Raw genomic sequence first — 25,813 nt, 5'->3', positions numbered from 1 at the left:
AGGTCAGAACATAGAACCTTGAGGTCAGAACAGAGAACCTTGAGGTCAGAACAGAGAACCTTGAGGTCAGAACATGTCAGATCATCCATATTTATGTGTGTTGTCATTGGTTAATGTTCCTCACAGAAGGAAAACATGTAAACACCAGACAAGGGTTAAGATACAGCATGAGCATCGTGGTGATGACATGGTGACTGAGGTCAACCACAGAGAACCACAGCAGGAGATGGAGGTGACATGGAGGAACCACAGCAGGAGCTGGAGGTGAGATGGAGGAACCACAGAGAACCACAGCAGGAGATGGAGGTGAGATGGAGGAACCACAGCAGGAGCTGGAGGTGAGATGGAGGAACCACAGAGAACCACAGCAGGAGATGGAGGTGAGATGGAGGAACCACAGAGAACCACAGCAGGAGATGGAGGTGAGATGGAGGAACCACAGAGAACCACAGCAGGAGATGGAGGTGAGATGGAGGAACCACAGCATCTGATAGCTGCTGTTTTAGCGTTGTGAGCCTCTGCATAACTAAAGCAACGTAACTTGTCCTGCAAAGGGTTTCTTTCAGGAAGCACACCGCTCTGCCTCAGTGTTGTAAAAACACAGACTGTGTGCGCTAAACCCGGTCTATAAAGGAAGGCTCTTAAGAGGCTTTTCATTAGCAGCAGAACATGCAGCTTAAATATTCAGCAACTACAACATCTGTTTGTGGAGGGAGCTGTCGTTAATATCACTTAGCAGCTTTAAGCTAAGGCCAATACGGTGAGAGGCAGTGGGGCTGAAGAATAAGACTTTGTTGAAGCTGTATGGATCATCTTCACTGTGATTGGACACTTCCTGGATAAACATGCAGGGTCATCTTTACCTCTTTATTGGGAGTGATGGTCTGGACTGAGTGCCATGAGAACAACAGGCTGGACTCCAACTCATCTGATAATCTTCTTCTGTTTTTTTTGTTGCATTTCTAGAGTTTCAACTTTGCACTCAACTGATAAAAGGCCTCATCTTTATTGATAAGAAAGATGTCTTGACCTGTCTCTGTAGGATGAGTAAAACAAATCACACGTATTATATACATACATACATATATATATATATATATATATATATATATATATATATATATATATATATATATATATATATATATATATATATATATATATGCTTTGTTTTCTATTATATATATACATATGTATATATACATATATATATATATATATTATGATTATACACTGTATAAATAAGATATCAACTGCAAAACAAGTACATTTAATTGCATATTGTTATAATTTGACACATTGTAGGACTCACCAACATGTCGAGAAGTACTTCGAGACGTAATTGTATCACTTTACTTTGACTTTTTTCTATACTTTAAAAAAATATTTAAAATATTTATAATGTTTATTTTAGAATATGCATTTTGATCTTGGGCCCAGTTAGCAGCCTCACAGGAAGAGGTGTTCTAACCTGACAGTCTAAACTCAGGGGCAGAGAACACACATCGACACGCAGCGTTCGTTAGTGGATGGGGCGCCTGCCGGGGGGGCGGGGTTGAGCGGGCGGGGTTGAGAGAAGCCTCAACGTGGGACAACAACAGCTTTTATTTAACGGGGTGTTTGATATTGTTCCGGGTGAGCACGCAGGTACATCGCCTCCCCTCTGTAGGTGCATCTCGTCTTAACCCCGCCCGCCCGCGCTGACTTGACAACAGTAAGTAACGAACACCGGGAGCGTGTCGACGAATCGAGCGGATCCTCAGTCGCCTCCGTTTCTCATGCTGAGGACGTGCACACGCTTCTGGGCGAGGAGACGCGCAGCACCGCAGTGAACGTGGCTGCAGGTTTGTTTTTCCTCCCGTTGTGCGTTGTTTTCATAACTGTGGTTCTCATAGTTGGATTACACCGCTGACATTGACATGGATAAAGTACGCTAGCTAGCTGGCTAGCTGGCTACGCTCCATTATGTTCCTAAGGGAATAAATGTTCAGTCAAAACGAGCACTTTGCTCCGCAGCTGGTTGACACGCGAAACAGACAGAGAGCAACTGGCTAGCTTAGCATGTAGCAAAGCAATGACAGCTTAGCGAAGCAGGTAGCTAGCTAACTTCTGTTTGTGTTCGCAAACCGACAGAACAGGTGACAAACACGTTTCCCCCTTTTTGGGCTGTAAGAAATTGCGTGTTTTCTTTGGATGCACCGTTTCCTTGATGAGCTTCCTCCACAAACAGCTAAGGCGTTAGTAATGCACGTATGGGTGTGTTCACGGGTTTAGCTGTCAATGTCGTTGGAAAAAAACATGATGGCAGTTCAATAAGGCTGCTGCTAATTCCTTAGCTGTGTAGGCGTTGACCAGTGTCTCCCAGTAGAGGAGCGAGGCCTCCGTACTGGGAGGGATGCTTCAGCTGTGTGTGTGTGTGTGTGTGTGTGTGTGTGTGTGTGTGTGTGTGTGTGTGTGGAGGAGCAGTGGGCGGCGTGGAGGAGAGCTCATGCAGGCTCGTTTGAGACTATATTTAAAGTGTTCAGGCCCTCAGTGGTATGATGCTGAACTACCCAGACTACATGCACGCTCGCTGCATGCACACTTGACTCAGGATTTACATATTATTTGTCTTCATTAGCCATTTATCGAGGACTTTGCCAAACATTGTGATCGTAGACTCACTGTCTGGCTTTTAGACTGCTGATGGGACATTCACAGACACTCCTGATGATTTATAGGCCATGCAGCTGATATATTCAGAGAAGCACTATTAGATTAACTAATACCAAAACTGATCACCAGTTGCTGCTCGAACCACAATATGTCATGAGATGGGTGCATGTTGCTTGTATCATATGTCTGTATCTCCCTGCAGATCCAGGGAGAGGAGCCTGTTTGCATTCCCCTGCATGTGCAAGACAATGGACGTGAAACTCGACCGCCAGGACGAAGATATCGCATTCGGCAACACTGACGCTAATGGTGAGGTCGAGCACCTCTTCATGCTGATCCGCCTCTTGTTGCCCAACTGAAAACTGCTGGAATGAACGCATGCATTAAGCAGGACATGACTTCACCCCGTGAAGTGTTACACGCAGCCTGAAGTCCAGCGTGGCGCTGCATCTGGTAAATAGTTCACTCAGGGGAGGAAGAAAAGTCAAAAACAGATCATTTCTGGCTGACGCTATGTCGCATGTGGTCAGATGGTCGAGGGGCCTCCCGGTCCAAGATGCTGCTGTTTGGTGGCCCCTGAGCGGATCTGCCCGTCTTTTAATCCAGGAAGGGTTCATGGTGCTGCTGCTTTATTCCAGGATGCAGTTGGATGAAACCCGTTCTCTGGGTGGAACATGCAGAGCCAGCACTCGCCATGTCTTTATAGTTTTGTCACTTCTGTTAAGTGTACCTGGCAATTAATGGTCAGTTAGTTCCCTCTTGCCTGTTTCTTCCTAATGTTACGGCGGCATAGTCCTGAATCCTGGATGGGTTTGAAGAATCAAATACTGCTTCGTACTTCCACACTGAGGGGCCAAAGTTGGAATTGTCCGCTCTGAGTTAGTCATGACGTGTGTTCCTGAGGGACAACTCGTCCTGAAGGACTTCCTGGATTGTCTTCCGTTCCAGGTAAACGCCCCGCTGAGGACATGGACGAAGAACATGCCTTCAAACGCTCTCGCAACGCAGACGAGATGGTGGAGCTGCGCGTGCTGCTCCAGAGCAAAGTGAGCTTCACACGCGTCCATGTTGTCACGCTGCAAGTCTTTTCCTGTTGGTCAAAGTCGTCGTTGTTGTTGTTGTTTCTGAGGAAAACCTCCGTTTCCTTCACAGAATGCTGGCGCTGTTATCGGAAAGGGAGGCAAGAACATAAAAGCCTTACGCACAGACGTGAGTAAACGGGTGAAATGTGGATAACGGGTCGGCAGCTGAGGCGCAAATTTAATTGGCTGATAAAACAAAAAGGATCCAGATGCACATTCCAGTTCATTCACTGGATTCCCACAGAATCCCAGACTTGATATGCATGTGAGGTAAAGGTCAGCTTTCTGTAACGACGGCTGGTGAGGACAGAGCAGACGGACCAGTTCCCCTCAGCGTTGAAGCTTTGTTTGACCTTGAAGTGCCGACAGGTGCCTGACAGCCGGAGAGGATAAAGTCTCGGACGGGGATCTCCGGACTGTTTTTATCCTCTTTATCTTTGTCCAGGTCACTTCCTGTCTTCTTCACTCACCACAGTTTCAAGTCTCTCATTTCACTTTTGGGACAAAGTATAGTCTGTATTCAATTAAAAATGTATTCCTTCTCCCCCTCTTCCCTTCTCCTTTTACTTTTTTGTTTTTATTTTTGGCCACCTTCCTCCGTTGCCCATGTACTGGATCGACTTGCCCCTCCTGCGTTGCCCACCTTGACGTTGGCCCAACCTCCGCCCGCCCCCGAACGCCCACCTGACACTCCCGGTTGGCCCCGCCCATAAACCGCGCCCCTCCTTAAACGGGCATCTAACTTGACATCTTGTGATTGAATGCCCCCGCCCAATGCCAACCTCCTCCACCACAACCACCACCACCACCACCTCCTCCACCTCCACCACCTCGGCCCCGCAGTACAATGCCAGTGTTTCAGTCCCAGACAGCAGTGGCCCGGAGCGGTATGTCCCACCAGTTATTGCCTCACTGCCTGATTAGAACAGTGAACACATGTCTTTGATAACCTGCCTTCTGTTTCATTTTGACATTTCTATGACGGTATACCCCCCTCCCCCCCTCTGCTCCACTCTTTAGACACTTGTATTGTTCCCTTTTTTGATTATTTATGTCCATTTTCAGCATCTCCATTCAGTTGGACTTTTTGTTATTGCAGTTTATTGTCCGTGCAGTGAATCACTGACCAACCGAGTGGTTGGTGTTTAGCGGTTAGCGACGCAGCTGTGATGTTTAAATTCACCTTGGAACTTATGGAAAGCAGACATCTTCCTGTCCCCCTGTTTTCTGTGGCCTCCCTGGCCCTGATGTCCAGCCCCCCCCCTGTTGTCAGCATCTCTGTTCATGACTGAGAGCGTCTTGGCTTGTCTGGAGGCTCCGTCCCGCCGCTCTGTCACCCATTGATGTCGTGTCTTTATTTCATTGTGCTGCATCCCTTCTGTTGTTCCTCTCAGGCCTCATGGGAGCAGCGCTGCCTGCCAAACCTTTCATAACCCTCCACCCTCGCTCCTGTCACAAAGTAGTTGGTAACCACTTGCATTTCCTCCCCCACCTTAACCCCTCTGCTCTGTTACTCCTCTATTGCCCCCCTCGTCTCCCCCTCACCTCAGCCCTAGCCCCCCCCTCCCCCCTCCACAAGCCCTGGTCACAATGAGAAGGTGTGCTGGTGGCGCTATTATTATCATGGCAAGCTTATGTTTGAGTTTGTTCTGTTCTTTCCCCAACTGGCTGGTGGTGGGATGGTCATAGAAGATCTGTCTCTCTTTCACTTCCCCAACTCTGTGTGGCCAGTCTCACTTTAATTTCAGTCGTTCTGAAGCTGCAAATCCTCCCAAGGCTTCTCTTACTTTGACAGTAATATTAGTGAGTGCATGTCCGCTGGTTATTTGATCAGCAGGGTAAAAAGAAGGTTATGCATCGCGTGTAGTACGCAGCAGTCTTAATTTGTCTTCTTCGTAGTTGGAAACCTGTCGTCAGTTTGTCCGTTGCTGTTTGCGTGACGCTTTACGTCTTCATGCTTTGTTTTCTACCCGTTGTCCCCCGTTAACGCCTTGCTTCCTTCTGGCCAACACGGCTCCTGACAGGATTCTGAGCGTGAACGCCAGCATCGACACGATCGGAGACATTCTGCTGAAAATCATCCCGACTCTAGAGGAGGTAAGCCACTGTGTTCATGTCCTTTGTTAATAAGGTGAACAAGAGCAGAGGCAGACCAGGATGATTGATGACGTTGCCTTTCAAAATGAATCGAAACGAAGTAGCGTGAGGCAGAACGTGAAGCTCACGCTGTTCTGTATGCGTGCTCACGTGTACATGTATATCATGTACATGTACACGTGTACATGTATATCATGTACATGTACACGTGTACATGTATATCATGTACATGTACACGTGTACATGTATATCATGTACATGTACACGTGTACATGTATATCATGTACATGTATATCATGTACATGTACACGTGTACATGTATATCATGTACATGTACACGTGTACATGTATATCATGTACATGTACACGTGTACATGTATATCATGTACATGTACATGTGTACATGTATATCATGTACATGTACACACTCGTCCTTTCTTTTTATTTGCGCTATTTCAAGCTGACATTATTTAGAAGTTGCACACATTGCTTAAGATGTGTCAATCATCAAAGTGAAATTTAAAGGCGTGTTTATTGCTCCATGTTTTTAGCGCCTTATGACATTTTGCATGTTCGTTTGCCTTAAATATATTTTCCAAAATGGCGGCTCTGCTATACCTACTGTGTTTAGTGAAGCTTTGGAGACGCCTCCATCGTTTCCTGATTTCTTCAATGAGCTCAATCTTTGCCTCTAAACCAGCATTATTATTATTATTATTATTATTATTATTATTATTATTATTATTATTATTATTATTGTTGTTATTATGGTACAAGTGACCCTGTGCTGCTATGAAAATATGTTTTTGTGGTGTTCCCCAAGGCTCAATACTGGGGCCTCTTCAGTTCAACATCTACATGATTCCACTGATTACAAAGTGTTTCTTATTGTGAGGAACAACTGTTTCTGTAAATTGTAATTTACGACACAGAAGTGCAAATATACCGTCTGTAACAGTACATCCATGATGTAGGTGGATCTGCACAGTTAATGCAGCCGTTAGAGAATCGAACAGCAGAAATGGTTTGTGGATGAGTTTCAGACTGACAGCGCTGATCTTCCTCTGTCCTCCTTAGTACCAGCATTACAGTGGGATTGATTTTGACTCAGAGCTTCGCCTGCTGATCCATCAGAGCTTGGCAGGGGGCATCATCGGGGTAAAAGGTGCCAAGATAAAGGAGCTGAGAGAGGTAGGAAGGAGTCACGATCGGCAGAAGCCGGTTGTGGAAATCATATTTCTTTGCGTTTCATGTTGTGAGTTGCAGTGGCAATAATGACATGCATGAGAAGAGTTATATCGCTGGTGTTAGTTTGAGTTTCTGGACACAAGCCTGACATTGTCATGTTTCCACCAGAACACCCAGACCACCATCAAGCTGTTCCAGGAGTGCTGTCCACACTCCACCGACCGAGTCGTGTTGGTGGGAGGAAAGCCAGAACGCGTCGTTGAATGTATAAAAGTCATCCTGGAGCTGGTGTCCGAGGTGAGCTCCCATCTCTGAGACGGCATACTTCACCCGGTCATGTGTCGCGTGTTATGAGCTTTGACGTTCTCTTCCGTCATTTCCTTGGCTTCCGTTCCTCAGGCTCCGATCAAAGGTCGCGCTCAGCCGTACGACCCGAACTTCTACGACGAGACGTACGACTACGGCGGCTTCACCATGCTGTTTGAGGAGCGAGGCCGGCGGCCCGGCGGCAGCTTCCCCGTCCGCGTGCGCGGGGGCTTCGAGCGCCTCCCCCCCGTCCGCGGGACCCGCCCGCTGCCGCCGTCCAGGAGGGACTACGACGACATCAGCCCACGCCGCGGCCCGCCGCCGCCGCTGAGCCGCGGCGTGCGAGGGGGAAGCCGAGCGCGTAACCTCCCTCTGCCCCCGCCGCCGCCGCCAAGAGGAGGGTGAGGAGGTGGGAGGAGGGAGGAGGGGGGGGAGGGAGGAGGAGGGAGGAAGAGGAGGAGGAGGAGGGAGGAGGAGGAGGGAGGAGGGAGGAGGAGGGAGGAGGAGGGAGGAGGAGGTAGGAGGAGGTAGGAGGGAGGAGGAGGAGGAGGAGGGAGGAGGAGGAGGAGGGAGGAGGGAGGAGGAGGAAGGACGGAGGAGGAGGAGGAGGAGGGAAGAGGAGGGAAGAGGAGGAGGAGGAGGAGGAGGGAGGAGGAGGGAGGACGGAAGAGGAGGAGGAAGAGGAGGAGGAGGAGGAGGAGGAGGAGGGAGGAAGAGGGAGGAGGGAAGAGGGAGGAGGAGGGAGGAGGGAGGAGGGAGGAGGAGGAGGAGGAGGGAGGACGAGGACGAGGAGGAGGAGGGAGGAGGAGGAGGAGGAGGGAGGAGGGAGGAGGGGGGGGAGGGAGGAGGAGGGAAGAGGAGGAGGGAAGAGGAGGAGGGAAGAGGAAGGAGGAGGGAGGAGGAGGAGGAGGAGGGAGGAGGGAGGAGGAGGCGGAGGGAGGAGGGAGGAGGGAGGAGGAGGAAGGAGGAAGGAGGAGGGAGGAGGGAAGAGGGAAGAGGGAAGAGGGAGGAGGAGGGAGGACGAGGAGGAGGAGGGAGGAGCAGCAGGAGGAGGAGGAGCAGCAGGAGGAGGAGCAGCAGGAGGAGGAGGAGGAGGAGGAGGAAGAGGAGGTGGTGGAGGAGGAGGAGGAGGAGCAGGAGGAGGAGGAGGAGGGAAGAGGAGGAGGAGGGAAGAGGAGGAGGAGCAGGAGCCTGCTGTGGATGCTTTCACGCCTGTGACCCGTTTGCTTTGTTAACATTCACTCTGGGGCGTTTAAGGAGCTCGCAGTCACAGATCTCCCGTCATATTCCGTCCAAATTGCAAATGTTTATCATCTTCGGGTCTTTGTGACATGAGATGAATATTCTCAAAAAATGTGTTTTCAGTCACCAGCTGAAAGCAGCCAGAGCTGTCCATAAGACCTCATGCTCAGAGCTTTTGCTTTGTAAAGAGTCTGTGTGAACATGAACCGGATCAGAACTGATAATAAGTTTCCTTGGTCCGGACCAAATGAACTTCAGGTGTAAAAGCACCTGAAGTCAAGTGTTCAGCTCCAGGTAGACGTTTGTGTTATCTTTCCAACACTTCTCCCTTCTGTCCGTCATGTTTGCAGGGGAGACAGGTTCTCACACGGCAGCTATCATGGCGGCATGGACGACAGACAAAGGTGAATACGGAGCAGGACTGTCAAGAATTACATTTCCCTCAGAAGCAGAGCGACAGATATCGGTCGCAGAATGTCAACCCAGCGGCTGATTCAGAGTCTGATCTCAGGTCTCAGTCTGCATGTCCTCTCGCGTCGCGGCTCTCTAAGTACCAGCTCAGAGCTGCTGGATGCGTCTGTTCAGTGTCCTGCAGGAGAGAAGCTGTGCTAATGCAACTCTTTCTGTCTGCAGCGACAGAAGAGGCCGAGGAGGAGACCGCTACGACAGCATGGTGAGTGCCGTCTGTGTTTGCGGGCAGTGGCGTAGCGCTCGGCGGCGTAGCGGCGTAGCGCTCGGCGGCGTAGCGGCGTAGCGCTCGGCGGCGTAGCAGCGTAGCGCTCGGCGGCGTAGCAGCGTAGCGCTCGGCGGCGTAGCAGCGTAGCGCTCGGCGGCGTAGCAGCGTAGCAGCGTAGCAGCGTAGCGCTCGGCGGCGTAGCAGCGTAGCGCTCGGCGGCGTGTTTGCAGCGTCCTCGTTGTGCGCTTGTGAATTGTGTTTCAGATATTGTGATTGGAATTCCTTTTTCTGAGTGTAGCAGCGCGGCGGCGCCGTGCAGCTCTGTCACTGTGCGCACACTGACATAGGCCTGTTGTTGCCTGGCAACAGTTGTCTCCGTGGTTACCACGTAGTCCAGAGATCCGGCGAGTGAACTGGAGCTGAAACCAAAGCAGCTCCTGGACGGCTTCCTGCTCCGCTGCCAGCAGAGTTTCAATCATAGAGGGAAAAACACTGTAATATAAGAAGATGTTCTTTGATCATATATAATTAATACCGCATGTTGTTAATTTACATGTTAAAATAACTTAAACAATCATTCCCAAACCAATGGCTTCATGGGGTTCAGGCAAACTAGTCTGGTCCAGAATATTAGCAGCTCCTTCTGTTGTCAGATTATCATGATCCTGTCCTGTAGGGGGCAGTACAACATGTTTATCTCTGTAGTTCCTGTCCTGTAGGGGGCAGTACAACATGTTTATCTCTGTAGTTCCTGTCCTGTCCTGTAGGGGGCAGTACAACATGTTTATCTCTGTAGCTCCTGTCCTGTCCTGTAGGGGGCAGTACAACATGTTTATCTCTGTAGCTCCTGTCCTGTCCTGTAGGGGGCAGTACAACATGTTTATCTCTGTAGCTCCTGTCCTGTCCTGTAGGGGGCAGTACAACATGTTTATCTCTGTAGTTCCTGTCCTGTAGGGGGCACTACAGCATGTTTATCTCTGTAGTTCCTGTCCTGTAGGGGGCAGTACAACATGTTTATCTCTGTAGCTCCTGTCCTGTCCTGTAGGGGGCACTACAGCATGTTTATCGCTGTAGTTCCTGTCCTGTAGGGGGCAGTACAGCATGTTTATCTCTGGAGTTCCTGTCCTGTCCTGTAGGGGGCACTACAGCATGTTTATCTCTGTAGTTCCTGTCCTGTAGGGGGCAGTACAACATGTTTATCTCTGTAGCTCCTGTCCTGTCCTGTAGGGGGCACTACAGCATGTTTATCTCTGTAGTTCCTGTCCTGTAGGGGGCAGTACAACATGTTTATCTCTGTAGCTCCTGTCCTGTCCTGTAGGGGGCACTACAGCATGTTTATCGCTGTAGTTCCTGTCCTGTAGGGGGCAGTACAGCATGTTTATCTCTGGAGTTCCTGTCCTGTCCTGTAGGGGGCACTACAGCATGTTTATCTCTGTAGTTCCTGTCCTGTAGGGGGCAGTACAACATGTTTATCTCTGTAGCTCCTGTCCTGTCCTGTAGGGGGCACTACAGCATGTTTATCTCTGTAGTTCCTGTCCTGTAGGGGGCAGTACAACATGTTTATCTCTGTAGCTCCTGTCCTGTCCTGTAGGGGGCAGTACAACATGTTTATCTCTGTAGCTCCTGTCCTGTCCTGTAGGGGGCAGTACAACATGTTTATCTCTGTAGCTCCTGTCCTGTCCTGTAGGGGGCAGTACAGCATGTTTATCTCTGTAGTTCCTGTCCTGTAGGGGGCAGTACAGCATGTTTATCTCTGCAGCTCCAACCTTGCATTACCAACAGGAGCATACATGTTGGAGCTGAAGTGCAGGTCTAGCTGCTGAGGTCACAGCTTGTAAAACTCTCTCTGAGTCTTTTCAGACAAAGTATCTTGAGGTATTTGAAGTACTTCTGAATACTGTGACATCAGCACAGACCGCCTCGTGCAGCGTTCACGCTGTGTGATTTGTTTTTGTGGAGAAAACTGAGATTGTGATCGTATTCTGTCACTAAAACTGTTTTCCTTTTTCTTTCTTCTTCAATGAATCCTGACGTGCAGAGTGGAGGATATGGTGAGTGTTCATGTGGTAGACGTAGGTCTTAATGAGTGCTGATGCTCCAGTCCTGTTTCATAGAGGCTTTGTCTTGTGCTTCTCTGGTTCAGTTGCATCATGCACTCTGTTTATGAAGAGCATACAATCTAATGCCGTCCAGTACAACACCCCCATAGCATGTTCACAAAGCTCATCATCACGTTTTGTTGAGTGTGAAGTCAACTCGTTGTTTATCACTGAGGTCACATAACACTGCAGACAAATGTACAGATCACATAAGTTTTAAAGCACAAGAGGAAATGTTCAAATTGAAACCCAAAAGTGTGTGTTGGCTGATTAGTTTTGCAGATTGACTGGTTACGTAATGGGTGATGCTCGCGGACATGTCGCTGAATGCTAAGCTAACTCTACAGACGTTCTGGATGATTTGTCTGAACTGACATTTGTTTAAAAGCATTTTAAATGTGAAAAGTTCCTTTGGGAATAAACTGTAATGCTCATATTCAAACCGGCCTGGTGCCTCATGTGATGATGTCACCGCATAAACATCATTTTCCCGTCATGAAAAGAGGGAGAAGGTATTTTTCTTGGCCATTTGCTGTATTTCTTGTTTACTATCACTCTGCCTCTGTTGTGTGTTTTCGTTTGTCACTTTCTTGTTGCCTTTCCAACGCGTTCAAAGACAACAGTTCTTCCTGGGATCACTTCCAGTCTGGTGAGTGGAGACGTGGCCTGAAGGCTCCAGTTCCTCTGCTGCATGTTTCACTTGAAGACTGACTCTCCTTCTTCCTGGCCTCCATCTCCAGGAGGCAGAGGCTCGTACGGTGACATCGGAGGCCCCGTCGTCACAACGCAAGTCACCATCCCAAAAGATGTGAGTGAGACCGGCCGCTTCAAAACAATGACATTAAAACATGACTCCCTGCAGTCTGAACTGATGAAGATCTCTGTTCCCTCCTCCTCCTCTTCTGGCCTCGTGGTCCTCCTCCAGCTGGCCGGCTCCATCATCGGTAAAGGCGGCCAGAGGATCAAGCAGATCCGCCACGAGTCTGGAGCGTCCATCAAGATCGATGAGCCACTAGAGGGCTCTGAGGACCGCATCATCACCATCACAGGGACCCAGGACCAGATCCAGAACGCCCAGTACCTGCTGCAGAACAGGTGCTCTGGGTCCAGCAGCTCGCTGGTGGGACGTAAACCCTTTGTTTGCATTCAATAGTTTAACTCTGACCTGATTGTGTTGCTGCTTCTGAGTAAATGTGTCAAAGCAGGTGAAAGACTCAATAAAATAATAGGTCTCTAATAAAGGTAATAGAAAGGTAAGAGAATAAAATAACATTTCATTTAAAAGGTTGCTGTTATGTACTGATATTTAGACCATACGCTGACTAATATTATTAAGACCGAACATCAGAGAGGTTACTGAAGTGTACCAATCGATTTATTGGTTATCAACTGCTTTAATGATTTATTACTATTTATACATTATCGAATCATCTGTTTCGCAAGAATAGCAAATATAGTTTCAACTCATGAAATTTGAGCATCTGCTGCTTTCCAGGAAATGTTATTATTATTATTATTATTATTATTATTATTATTATTTAAAGACTAATCCTTGGAGAAAGTAATGGACAGAATAATCGATGATGGAACTGATTATTAGCTGCTGCCCTTATTTTATTACACTTATGACAGACATTCTACTGTTTTACGCCTCAGATAAACGTTGAACTTTGCACATTCATCCAGAACATTATGGTGCTGAGCCTCTTCTTCTTCCAGGTCCTCATTTATTTCCCTTCTTGACCATGAAATATGTTTTGTTCTTCATGATGTGCTCCACAAGAACGGCTCATGTTGTGATGGAAAGCTCTGACGCCGTCTGTCTCCTGTTGCAGCGTGCGGCAGTACTCTGGTCGCTTCTTCTAGGAGGAGGAGGAGGAGGAGGAAGAGGAAGAAGAGGAGGAGGAGAAGGAGGAGGAAGGAAGGAAGGAAGGAAGAAGAAGAAGAAGAGGAGGAAGAAGAGGGACGCCATACGTTCCTCCTGTGCAGAGCAGACGCTGCTCCCTCACTATTTGCACACTACGCCATCGATCTATACATCACAATTTTGTAAAAAATAATAATAATAATAATAATTGAGGGTTTTTGAAAACGTACTTTCTGTGCTGGTGTAATTTATTATTTCCAGGAGATTCTTGTGCGTCATTGGAGTGAAGTCATTGTGTTATAACTTTGTGTTATAACTTTGTGTTATAACTTTGTGTTATAAATTTGCTGTCGTGAGCCTCGACCCTGGTTTCAGTCCAGCATGCAGGATGGTGGAACATGTCATGGTTTCTAGTCTCTGTAGGAACATGTCATTGTTTCTAGTCTCTGGAGGAACATGTCATGGTTTCTAGTCTCTCTGTAGGAACATGTCATGGTTTCTAGTCTCTGTAGGAACATGTCATGGTTTCTAGTCTCTGTAGGAACATGTCATGGTTTCTAGTCTCTGTAGGAACATGTCATGGTTTCTAGTCTCTGAAGGAACATGTCATGGTTTCTAGTCTCTGTAGGAACATGTCATGGTTTCTAGTCTCTGTAGGAACATGTCATGGTTTCTAGTCTCTGTAGGAACATGTCATGGTTTCTAGTCTCTCTGTAGGAACATGTCATGGTTTCTAGTCTCTGTAGGAACATGTCATGGTTTCTAGTCTCTGTAGGAACATGTCATGGTTTCTAGTCTCTGTAGGAACATGTCATGGTTTCTAGTCTCTCTGTAGGAACATGTCATGGTTTCTAGTCTCTGTAGGAACATGTCATTGTTTCTAGTCTCTGGAGGAACATGTCATGGTTTCTAGTCTCTGTAGGAACATGTCATGGTTTCTAGTCTCTCTGTAGGAACATGTCATGGTTTCTAGTCTCTGTAGGAACATGTCATGGTTTCTAGTCTCTGTAGGAACATGTCATGGTTTCTAGTCTCTGTAGGAACATGTCATGGTTTCTAGTCTCTGTAGGAACATGTCATGGTTTCTAGTCTCTGTAGGAACATGTCATGGTTTCTAGTCTCTGAAGGAACATGTCATGGTTTCTAGTCTCTGTAGGAACATGTCATGGTTTCTAGTCTCTGTAGGAACATGTCATGGTTTCTAGTCTCTCTGTAGGAACATGTCATGGTTTCTAGTCTCTGTAGGAACATGTCATGGTTTCTAGTCTCTGTAGGAACATGTCATGGTTTCTAGTCTCTGTAGGAACATGTCATGGTTTCTAGTCTCTCTGTAGGAACATGTCATGGTTTCTAGTCTCTGAAGGAACATGTCATGGTTTCTAGTCTCTGAAGGAACATGTCATGGTTTCTAGTCTCTCTGTAGGAACATGTCATGGTTTCTAGTCTCTGAAGGAACATGTCATGGTTTCTAGTCTCTCTGTAGGAACATGTCATGGTTTCTAGTCTCTCTGTAGGAACATGTCATGGTTTCTAGTCTCTGTAGGAACATGTCATGGTTTCTAGTCTCTCTGTAGGAACATGTCATGGTTTCTAGTCTCTCTGTAGGAACATGTCATGGTTTCTAGTCTCTGAAGGAACATGTCATGGTTTCTAGTCTCTCTGTAGGAACATGTCATGGTTTCTAGTCTCTGTAGGAACATGTCATGGTTTCTAGTCTCTCTGTAGGAACATGTCATGGTTTCTAGTCTCTCTTTAGGAACATGTCATGGTTTCTAGTCTCTCTGTAGGAACATGTCATGGTTTCTAGTCTCTGAAGGAACATGTCATGGTTTCTAGTCCCTCTGTAGGAACATGTCATGGTTTCTAGTCTCTGAAGGAATCTGCATGAACGACAAATAGTTTCATTCTCAGACGAGTTTTTCTTCCAAAAGTGATTTTTGTGTTACGGTTGGCTTCAAAGAGTCGTTTTGGTTTGTGTGTGTGTGTGTGTGTGTGTGTGTGTGTGTGTGTGTGTGTGTGTGTGTGTGTGTGTGTGTGTGTGTGTGTGTGTGTGTGTGTGTGTGTGTGTGTGTGTGTGTGTGTGTGTGTGTGTGTGTTAGCATAGTGCTGTTGAACTGTTTCCTGTCTTTGCACGAAGCTAACTGACTGCTAAAAGCCAGACATTGAAGAAGCCAAATGTTTCCCAAAATGTAATAATTTAGGTTTTAAGTTGGGATAATAAAACATTAAAAACTACATTTTAAGATGTTGTGTTTTTCATAGAAGGGACCAGCACAAAGTGTGTGTATATTTCCATATGAACCGTTACTTTACAGCGTTTCTCTGGTTTTCTGCCTCGTGACTCGCTGCAGAGCAACAACACATCAGTTCATTCTTGCTTTAGTGTTCATAAATTATAATTGTGTTTTATTTAGTGAGCCTCTAAAGAAGCAGTTTGGCGTGAGCGCGCGCGCGCGTCCGTGAGTCTCGTACCTGTCGTGGCTACCTGCAGGTGTTTAGTCAATAAAGTCTGTCACAGTTCACCAAGTCTGTGTTTTGTTGTTTATTGTCGTCCTCCGGAGGAGAAGAGACGTGTAATCGCGTTTGTGGTGCCACATTGTGGGTCTGTAATTGGTTTTGTGTGAATAGTGTGTCCGCCTGCAGCGCCGACTGTCACATGCATCCGTAGTTTACTAGTTAACACCGGAAATTTGTTCCCATAATGTAATGTGATGGAGGAAGCCGCGCGGCTTCCCATCAGAGCGGCCTCCGTCACATGGTCCCGGAGAAAAAACAGAAGAAGAGGAGACGAAGCGACGGGACGCAGCGGAAGAAGAAGAAGAAGAGGAGGAAGAAGAAGAAGGAGCCGAGCTTCACCTCGAGCTGCAGAGGAGAGAGGAGCATCCTTCCATCCTTCCTGCCTTCCTTCCTTCCTTCCTTCGTCTCGGACAGTAGCCGCTGCCGTTTGTTTCTGTCGCTTTGTAGCGCCGCGAACTGTGAAGTGAAACTCCGCCATATTCACATCTTCACCACGCCCGGAGCCCGCGAGCTGTTGCACAAAGTTCATTTCCTCTTCACGGGAGAGGGAACAAGGTGAGAGGAAACAAGGTGAGAGGAAACAAGGTGGGACGAACAGCCTCGAGAGCAACGAGTCGACTTCCTAAAGAAAGAAAAAACACTTTTGGTAAAGCTCGTAAAGCACTGTAACGCTGGGGGGGGGGGGGGGGGGGAGGGGGGTTAGGGATGAGGGGGGGGGGCTCAGGACTCTGGTGCTGTTTGTTTCTTGTATAACTGTGTGTGTGTGTGTGTGTGTGTGTGTGTGTGTGTGTCTCCGTGTCTCTCTGTGTGTGTGTGTGTGTGTGTGTGTGTGTGTGTGTGTGTGTGTGTGTGTGTGTGTGTCTCTCTCTCTCTCTCTGTGTGTGTGTGTGTCTCTCTCTCTCTCTCTCTCTCTCTCTCTCTCTCTCTCTCTCTCTCTCTCCCTGTCTCTGTGTGTGTCTGTGTGTGTCTGTGTGTGCGTCTCAGAGGATGACGCTCAGCTCCGTGGGCGCGTGCTGCCTCAGTCCGGAGGCCAAAGAGTCTCGACGGATCAACGATGAGATCGAGCGTCAGCTCCGTCGGGACAAGAAGGATTCCAGACGGGAATACAAGCTGCTGCTGCTGGGTGAGAGCAGGACGGGTTCCAGAGGAGCTCTGGACCCAAAGTACACCGCTGCCAATAAATACACACCGCGGCACAAGTCCACACAACTCCAGAGTCAGTCGTCCTCCTTCAGACAGACGTCACTGAAGCTTCGGCATGAAGGAAGTTGTTGTGCTGGAGTTATGTCTTCAGGTGCCTCATTCTATGAGGTGATCGTTAGTGTCTCATCAGGAGCCGTTACATGAACTTAGAGGAGTCTGAATAGTGTTCCTGGTGCAGTAGAAGTACATCACATGGACATACACAAAGGAAGTACTAGATACTACTTGATGTTTCCAACAACAAAATACTGTGTGTATTATAAGTACCACAATGTGAATGAGTAGTTTCACGCTTCAGCAGCAACTCTTCTTCCACCACAATGTGTGTATTAATGAACGACCTCACTAAATGAATGAATGAATGTACTTTAGTGGCTTTGTAAGTACTTGAGTTAGTGGCTGAACATGAACTGCTGAAGGTGTTTCAGTCGGATCAAAAACATCATTATTAGAACCAGTCGTGTCAGAAAGATGGAGATCCTCTATGTTCATGTCTCGTATCAGGATGTATCGTCAGCTAAATGTACTGCAAGTACACACAAGTAAAGGTTCTCCTGCAGGAAATGTTCCCTGACAGATGAATTGAACGTATGATTGATTATTATTACTTATGCATTAATGTGCAAGTAATATTGTAATCTTTCTAAAACCGATAAATCTTTATTTGTAAATGAACTACAGCTGTGAGTTAAATGTAAAGTAAAAGTACCTATAACTATTAACTATGAATGTGTGTTAGCGCATCATCTTATTATTATTATTATTATTATTAATATTCTCTTGATAGTCCACATTTCATCAGTGTTGCTTGATGCAGCGTCACGGTGCTGCAGCTCTGCTGCTTCCTGAATGATTGACAGGTCCTGGATGTGTAAGCGGTCCTTCAGGGTCAGAAGTCCGATGAGTCGCTTCACTGTCACACTTTAAACTTAACACACTTTAAACTTAACACACTTTAAACTTAACACACTTTAAACTTAACACACTTCAAACTTAATCATATCCAGTGTAGTTTCACATCCTTTCTATCTCAGAAAATGTGGATTAAAATGACAAAACAACACACTCATCATTTCCCTTTGTGACTGTTGACAGTAAATAGTTTAATTTCCTTCTTCAGGGGAAACGCTGCAATGTCTTCAGGTAGCACTAAAAAGACGCTCAGGGCCCAAGAAAGAGACACGACACAGACGAGGTTCTGAATGTACAGGAAGTCCAAGACGTTAAAGCAAGAAGGGAAAGAACTTCACACACATCACGCTGCTGGTATTAAATATAGATTTCTAGACCTGCAGAGTCTCTGTGAGGCTGCACTTTGGCACAGTGGTGCTGTGAGCTCAATGCTACCGTCAGCATGCTAACATGCTCACAGTGACGATGCTAAAACACTGCTTCCCAGCAGGATCCTGTTCACAGTGGCTTCTGCCCTACATTGCTGTTTATACTCCAGCACAAAGTTCTGCAGAGGTTGATGGAATATGAGTTCTGCAGGTATTTAGTCAGAAACCAAGATGTAAGATGAATAAAACAGCCTTCCCCTAAAGGAAACTCGTGTGTGTGCAGTAATGTTCTGCTCCTGTCGGCCTGCAGGAACCGGTGAGAGTGGGAAGAGCACTTTCATCAAGCAGATGAGGATCATCCACGGCCGCGGCTACTCTGACGAGGACAAGAGGGGCTTCACCCGGCTGGTCTACCAGAACATCTTCACGGCCGTGCAGGCCATGGTCCAGGCCATGAACACGCTGCAGATCCCCTACAAGTACGAGCTCAACAAGGTAGAACCTCCTCGTCTTTTCTTGGTCCTCTCCTCTGCGTCTCAGACAGGCTGAGGGAGGTTCGACCGCTCGCTGCTTCGGTCTCAGACGCTGACGCAGCCGAGCGTCCATCAGGCTGAAGTGCTTCTGGTAAACTGCAGCCGTGTTTAGTTTCAATCCAGCTGCCAGAGAGTTTAGACTACTAACAGAGGAGGTGTCTTCTGGAAAGTACACATGATGTGACACTGCAGGCATGTGGAGACACGTTCAGGACTCCTGAGCCAACTATGAGGAACTGACTCAGTCCTCACTAGCGTTAGCGTTAGCACCCATACGAGGAGTCCACTTCCTGTGTCCTGTGGCGGTCGTACGAGCAGAGGGGTCCTGTGGCCCTTTTGGACTCTCTGCATTATTGTTGCGTTACAGTTTGTGTCCTCTGCACCGAGCGAGGGGATGTTCCTCTGGACATGCACGGTGCTTTACGCCTGTGAGGTCAGAGGTCAAGTAGGAGTGACCGTCCACTAATTAAACTGGCCTCTGAAACCACAGAGGGCTTTTAATTTGAAACAGACACAGGAAGTGTTGAGATTGTGTTGACGGCATAAAACAGTAACGAATATTTAACAGGACGCTGAATGGAGCAAATCCTTCTCTCATAACCGCCGGCTGCAGGGGCCTGGACCCTCTGCGGGGGCCTGGACCCTCTGCGGGGGCCTGGACCCTCTGTAGCGAGGGCCTAGACCCTCTGCGGGGGCCTGGACCCTCTGTAGCGAGGGCCTGGACCCTCTGCGGGGGCCTGGACCCTCTGCGGGGGCCTGGACCCTCTGTAGCGAGGGCCTAGACCCTCTGCGGGGGCCTGGACCCTCTGCGGGGGCCTGGACCCTCTGTAGCGAGGGCCTGGACCCTCTGCGGGGGCCTGGACCCTCTGCGGGGGCCTAGACCCTCTGCGGGGGCCTGGACCCTCTGGAGAGGAGGCCATTAAAGGACTTTAAAGACCTGGACCACTCTTTATAATTTGCGGTGCTCTGTGAGAATAAAAAGATTGACAGCTCAGTAGCATTAGCTCAGGGGGCGGGGCTTAGCAAACCACTAATCAGATGCATTGAATATTTGTTGGAAGTAGAGCAAGTGAAGCTTGATATATTATTATTATTATTATAAATATTATTAATTATAATGCTAACTGTCCTGAGCTGCATTCTGGGTAGTGGAGTTTAAAGAGAAGCTTGTGTCTGGTTGCAGGTTCAGAGTTCAGCTCGTTGACGTGTTGCTCTGGATGTGACGTTGCTCTGGATGTGATGTTGCTCTGGATGTGATGTGGAGGCAAAACTGCAAATGTTATTATATATAATGTTATTATATATAATTATATATATATAAATATATAATTATATTATCTAAAAAATATGACACCAGAACTTCTGAGAAACTGAGTCAGTACTAATTGATATTATCAGTTTGGAGTCTGTGTGTCATGAGATTGAAATGATTGATTTCATCGTGATATGATTCCATTGACAGATGGAATATTATTATATCGCATTATCGCTCTTCTAGAAGTAAATTTAAGATCTTTAAAAATGCATCTCAGTCCGACAATGAAGAGACATAAACAATAAATGAAGTCTGGCATATGAGCTTCTGAGGCTCATATCTGAAGCTTCTGATTCCTTTAAATCTCTCCAAAGAGAAGAGCTGCAGCGTGAAGCAGGAGCCATGAAATCAATTCAAAAAGATGCACAAATGGAAAAGATGTTTGGGTTTGGCTTCCCCCAGAAATGAACCAAATAAATACAAATAGTCACTAAAATCCTTCACTGCTTGTTCTGAACTTTCCCTCTCTGGTCCAGCCAGAAAACACAAGAACAGCTTATTATCTTTTCCTTCTTACATATTGTATTGAGATATGACCGCTAACGGCTAACCGCTAACGGCTAACCGCTAACGGCTAACCGCTAACGGCTAACGGCGCTCCACTTGGTGGATTTTATTGCCGTTGACGGTGTAATAAACTGTGAATAAAGATCTATTTCATAACTCTGGGATTCACCACAGCGGCACATCGGAGACGTTTGTTCTCTGACAGAATCTCACCAAACAACAAAGACATGAACAACATGACGGCTGCAGTGTGTCGAGCAGCATGCAGCATGCAGCATGCACCTTGCACCTTGCACAAACACGCTGCTCATTGGGACAAAGTTCCTCCTCCCAACGTCCTGGAGAATAGATACGAAGAGTAAACAGAGTAATTGTTCCCCATAAACGGCCATAAAGGTTCTGCCAGCAGAAGCGTTTTCTGGCTGAAGGATCGCTCTGCGGGTCCACGAGTGATTAGCAGGCGTTTGTGATTAATCATAAAGAGGCCAGAAAGGTCTGGACATCAGAGCGACACAACGCGGAGCTCTGTGTCTCTGGATGCTGATGTGACTGAAGAGCATCTTGCTGCTTCGTTCTAACAAACTCAGTGAACGCAGCAGCCGGCGGTTCTTCTTCTCATGAATATTCTACTGTCTGACTGCAAGAGAGTCGTGAAAGTTGACTCATGCTTGACTTTCTGAAATAATTGTTTGGTCTATAAAATATGAGAAAACACAAAATAAAACTCCTCGCGATGTTCCAGCTTCCACGATGTTGTGACCGTAGACGTGAAGTGAAGCTTCAGGTGGAGCTTCAGGTGGAGCTTCAGGTGGAGCTTCAGGTGGAGCTTCAGGTGGAGCTTCAGGTGAAGCTTCAGGTGGAGCTTCAGGTGAAGCTTCAGGTGGAGCTTCAGGTGGAGCTTCAGGTGAAGCTTCAGGTGGAGCTTCAGGTGGAGCTTCAGGTGGAGCTTCAGGTGGAGCTTCAGGTGGAGCTTCAGGTGAAGCTTCAGGTGGAGCTTCAGGTGGAGCTTCAGGTGGAGCTTCAGGTGGAGCTTTAAGTGAAGCTTCAGGTGGAGCTTCAGGTGGAGCTTCAGGTGGAGCTTTAAGTGAAGCTTCAGGTGGAGCTTCAGGTGGAGCTTCAGGTGGAGCTTTAAGTGAAGCTTCAGGTGGAGCTTTAAGTGAAGCTTCAGGTGGAGCTTCAGGTGAGCAGCAGCTCAGCTTCTCTCTGACAGACGGTCTTCATCTGTTGGCTCTGAAACATCAAAACGCAGCAGATTTGTTCTGGTTTCTGGTCACAGAGTTGCTGAATGAGATATTTAGACTTCAGAGTAGTCGAACGAAACAGATTCTTAATTAAGAAACGTGATGTTTGAAGCGGTGAGAAAGTTGTGGCTCTGACTAATAAAATCACACATCTGGAGTGTGGGATCAGGCAGCAGCAGCATGTTGGCCTCCGCTCTGCACTTCAGCATCTTTCAGCATCTTTCAGCACTTCACGACGACACGTTTACTGTGTGTTTGTTTCTTTGGAGGTCAGGTGACCCAAACACTGTCTTTCTACCGTTGTTCAGGAAAACGCCATCCTTGTCCGCGGCGTCGATGTGGAGAGGGTCACGACGCTGACGAACCCTCACGTGGACGCCATCAAGTGCCTTTGGAGCGACCCGGGGATTCAGGAGTGTTACCATCGCAAGAGGGAATACCAGCTGTCCGACTCGGCCAGATAGTGAGTGTAAACAGGAGCGAATAGTTTCCATTGTTTCCTCTGCTGGTGGTGTGTTTCATGCAGAGCTTAGTCCTGTAACGCGGTCGTAACACTGGAAAGAATCCCGTTTGATTTCTGACTCGCAGTGAAGTCGCTGAACAGAAACATCTGTAAAGTCTCCTGTTTTCCCTTTCTCTGTCTTTAACTCTGTTCCTCCTCTGTTCCTCCTTTGTTCCTCCTTTGTTCCTCCTTTGTTCCTCCTCTGTTCCTCTTGTGTTCCTCCTCTGTTCCTCCTTTGTTCCTCCTTTGTTCCTCCTCTGTTCCTCTTGTGTTCCTCTTGTGTTCCTCCTCTGTTCCTCCTCTGTTCCTCTTGTGTTCCTCCTCTGTTCCTCCTCTGTTCCTCCTCTGTTCCTCTTCTGTTCCTCTTCTGTTCCTCTTGTGTTCCTCCTCTGTTCCTCCTCTGTTCCTCCTCTGTTCCTCCTCTGTTCCTCTTGTGTTCCTCCTCTGTTCCTCCTCTGTTCCTCTTCTGTTCCTCCTCTGTTCCTCCTCTGTTCCTCCTCTGTTCCTCCTCTGTTCCTCCTCTGTTCCTCTTCTGTTCCTCCTGCGTTCACAGCTATCTGAACGACTTGGAGCGCATTGCTGATGCTTCTTACCTGCCGACCCAGCAGGACGTCCTGCGGGTCAGAGTGCCCACTACAGGGATCATAGAGTACCCCTTTGACCAGGAGGACGTGGTGTTCAGGTGAGCGATCTATGTTGCTCTATGTTGCTCTAGGTTTCTCTGCGTTGTTCTATGTTGCTCTGTGTTGCTCTGTGTTGTTCTATGTTGCTCTGTGTTGCTCTGCGTTGCTCTAGGTTGCTCTGTGTTCTATGTTCTGCGTTGCTTTGTGTTGCTCTGCTTTGCTCTGTGTTGCTCTGCGTTGCTCTGTGTTCTAGGTTTCTCTGCATTGTTCTGTGTTGCTCTGTGTTGTTCTGCATTGTTCTGTGTTGCTCTATGTTGCTCTGTGTTGTTCTGCATTGCTCTATGTTGCTCTGCATTGCTCTATGTTGCTCTGCATTGTTCTGTGTTGCTCTGTGTTCTATGTTGCTCTGTGTTGTTCTGCATTGCTCAATGTTGCTCTGTGTTGCTCTGTGTTGCTCTGTGTTCTATGTTGCTCTGTGTTGCTCTATGTCGCTCTGTGTTGCTCTGCGTTGTGTTGTCCAGCTGCTAGCAGGACTGTTTGTTTCCCTCCAGGCTGCAGAGCCGAGTGGAGAGCAGATGCACGAGGAAGCCTTCAAGTCTTGTGGTTCTTTAATGTTTGAGCTCAGCTGGACTTCATGATTCTTTCTCAGAGGTTCATGGTCTTGTTTGTGTCTCAGGTTTCATTACGTGTCAAATCAGACTCGATCTGGAAGCTCTGCGGCTAACAGTGCTAACGACTAGCTAGCCTGTTAGCAACACGGCTCACAGACGCTGACAGCCTCTCTGCTCAGCGTGACATCGCTCCTCTCTCACCTTTTCATCGCAGACGGACGTTTGTTGCCGTTCTGTTGCTCTGACGTTTGAATTTAGCGTCTTTAAATTGTTGAAACCTTGAAATGTCTCCTTTGAAAACCGGCAGTGGAGATGAACGTCTGTGTTTTACAAGTAACCTGAAGGCCTTGAAAGCAACGCTGCTGCTGCTCCGACTGTTTACTGCTGAAACCTCTGAAACTGTTCAGAGGAAACAGCCAGCCGCCGCTCCTCATGAGGACCTGTCTTCACGTTGTGAATGTGCTGCTCTGTGCTGCTCTGTGCTGCTCTGTGCTGCTCTGTGGTGACGGTGCCACCTGGCTGCAGGATGGTGGATGTGGGCGGCCAGCGCTCAGAGAGGAGGAAGTGGATCCACTGCTTTGAGGAAGTGACTTCCATCATGTTCCTGGTGGCGCTCAGCGAGTACGACCAGGTCCTGGTGGAGTCCGTCAATGAGGTGAGACGCCAAATAATCTCCTGTGTGTTGTTAGTCTGTACAGTAATTATCTGTCTGTCCGTCCATGAGAGAGCGAGAGGCTCTCTTTGGGAGAACCAAGAACGTCCCTGAGGGACACAAAGGGACATTGTTTCTTTTGTTTAAGGCCCAACCTGTGAGGTGAAGACATGACCTAGATTTACAGTCCAGCACTTGTCTGTTCTCTCTCTCTCTCTCTCTCTCTCTCTCTCTCTCTCTCTCTCTCTCTCCCCCCTCCCTCCCCTCTCTACATGAGTAACTTCTTGCCCGTCCTCAGTGGCAGTGTATGTGGTTCACCAGCAGGGGGAGCTCTGCAGCTTCTCTGCAGCTGCTCTGCAGCTTCTCTGCAGCTGCTCTGCAGCTTCTCTGCAGCTGCTCTGCAGTCGCTCTGCAGGGCAGACAGAGGCTGGTTCCTGTGTGAGGTGCCGGCCAATAGAATCGCTGCTGAAGTCCGGCTGTGTGGTGTGAAACTCTTCTCTTCTGTGGTGTTTTTGCACAGAACCGCATGGAGGAAAGCATGGCCTTGTTCCGTACCATCATCAACTACAAGTGGTTTGACTCGTCCTCGGTCATGTTGTTCCTCAACAAGATGGACTTACTGGAGGAGAAGATCATGCATTCGCATCTGGTCGACTACTTCCCCGAATATGATGGTGAGAGGAAGCGACTGGACTCTTTCTGATTGTATTTATTCTATTTATTTTATTGTTTGTCTTTTAGGATATTTAACTGTGATGTAAAGTGACTCTGAGTACTTAGAAAAGCATTATATAAATAACATGCATTATTATTATTATTAATCATAATAATAAGACTGTCTTCCTCATACAAAGTTGAATTTGGAAAACACATCATCGAGAAGTTGTGCCACCATTTAATCCAGCAGCATTGGCCTGCACGTCTTCCTTGAGCCAATAGGAAGTGCAGACGTGTCTTCCTTGAGCCAATAGGAAGTGCAGACGTGTCTTCCTTGAGCCAATAGGAAGTGCAGACGTGTCTTCCTTGAGCCAATAGGAAGTGCAGACGTGTCTTCCTTGAGCCAATAGGAAGTGCAGACGTGTCTTCCTTGAGCCAATAGGAGGTGCAGACGTGTCTTCCTTGAGCCAATAGGAGGTGCAGACGTGTCTTCCTTGAGCCAATAGGAGGTGCAGACGTGTCTTTCTGCCTCGTCTCGTCCTGCAGGTCCGCAGCAGGACGTCCAAGCAGGAAAAGACTTCATCCTGGATATGTTCGTCAGTCTCAACCCAAACGTGAAAAAGAGAATTTACTCCCACTTCACCTGCGCCACCGACACAGACAACATCCGGTTTGTCTTCCGAGCCGTGAAGGACCACATCCTGCAGATCAACCTGGAGGTCTACAACCTGGTGTAAAGCGCCTGCAGTTCGCTTCGTGCAGCCGGCGGCCAGCAGAGCGCTGCTTGGTCCAGTTTTCCTCACGCTGAACACTGAACACCGAACAGGAGCTGCAGAGCTGCAGAGCTGCAGAGCTGCAGAGCTGCAGAGCTGCAGAGCGCGTCGCCAGACGACTGTACTACTGATGTGTTTGAAAGCGGACGCGTCTCTACATGAAGCGTGTCTCACGACTAAAGGGCTC

General features: G+C 47.8%; 2 protein-coding genes across 5 annotated transcripts in view; both read left to right on the top strand.

Annotated features, from left to right (window-relative positions):
• Positions 1–1,704: 1,704 nt before the first annotated feature.
• On the top strand, positions 1,705–13,693 carry hnrpkl (heterogeneous nuclear ribonucleoprotein K, like). Its single transcript, XM_068574645.1, has 16 exons — positions 1,705–1,844; positions 2,858–2,964; positions 3,604–3,701; positions 3,808–3,864; positions 4,581–4,624; positions 5,762–5,834; positions 6,912–7,025; positions 7,191–7,319; positions 7,422–7,729; positions 8,921–8,974; positions 9,204–9,243; positions 11,285–11,297; positions 11,962–11,994; positions 12,086–12,153; positions 12,271–12,440; positions 13,181–13,693. The coding sequence occupies exons 2-16, from the start codon at positions 2,892–2,894 to the stop codon at positions 13,209–13,211; spliced, it is 1,305 nt and encodes a 434-aa protein (XP_068430746.1). The 5' UTR covers positions 1,705–1,844; positions 2,858–2,891; the 3' UTR covers positions 13,212–13,693.
• A 2,316-nt stretch (positions 13,694–16,009) lies between these two features.
• The window catches only part of LOC137783492 (guanine nucleotide-binding protein G(q) subunit alpha-like), a 10,644-nt gene continuing 840 nt past the window's right edge, over positions 16,010–25,813 (top strand). The window contains exons 1-8 of one of the 4 annotated variants that reach the window (XM_068573464.1): positions 16,010–16,284; positions 16,714–16,852; positions 18,523–18,707; positions 22,117–22,271; positions 22,864–22,992; positions 24,070–24,199; positions 24,717–24,870; positions 25,400–25,813. The exon at positions 25,400–25,813 is cut by the window's right edge and continues 840 nt beyond it. In XM_068573464.1, the coding sequence (XP_068429565.1) occupies positions 16,717–16,852; positions 18,523–18,707; positions 22,117–22,271; positions 22,864–22,992; positions 24,070–24,199; positions 24,717–24,870; positions 25,400–25,590 (1,080 nt within the window). In that variant the 5' untranslated portion in view covers positions 16,010–16,284; positions 16,714–16,716 and the 3' untranslated portion in view covers positions 25,591–25,813. Of the gene's footprint in view, positions 16,376–16,713; positions 16,853–16,885; positions 16,946–18,522; positions 18,708–22,116; positions 22,272–22,863; positions 22,993–24,069; positions 24,200–24,716; positions 24,871–25,399 lie in introns of those variants that run through there. The other 3 variants (XM_068573465.1, XM_068573463.1, XM_068573466.1) reach the window with 3 other exon arrangements.

This window comes from Clinocottus analis, unplaced genomic scaffold (genome assembly GCF_023055335.1).
Source record: "Clinocottus analis isolate CAN_PGR_092001 unplaced genomic scaffold, fCliAna1.0.p SCAF_13, whole genome shotgun sequence".
NCBI classification, from domain to species: Eukaryota; Metazoa; Chordata; class Actinopteri; order Perciformes; family Cottidae; genus Clinocottus; species Clinocottus analis.
Note: the sequence above shows the minus strand (reverse complement) of the source record. Positions and strands in the feature narration are given on the sequence as shown.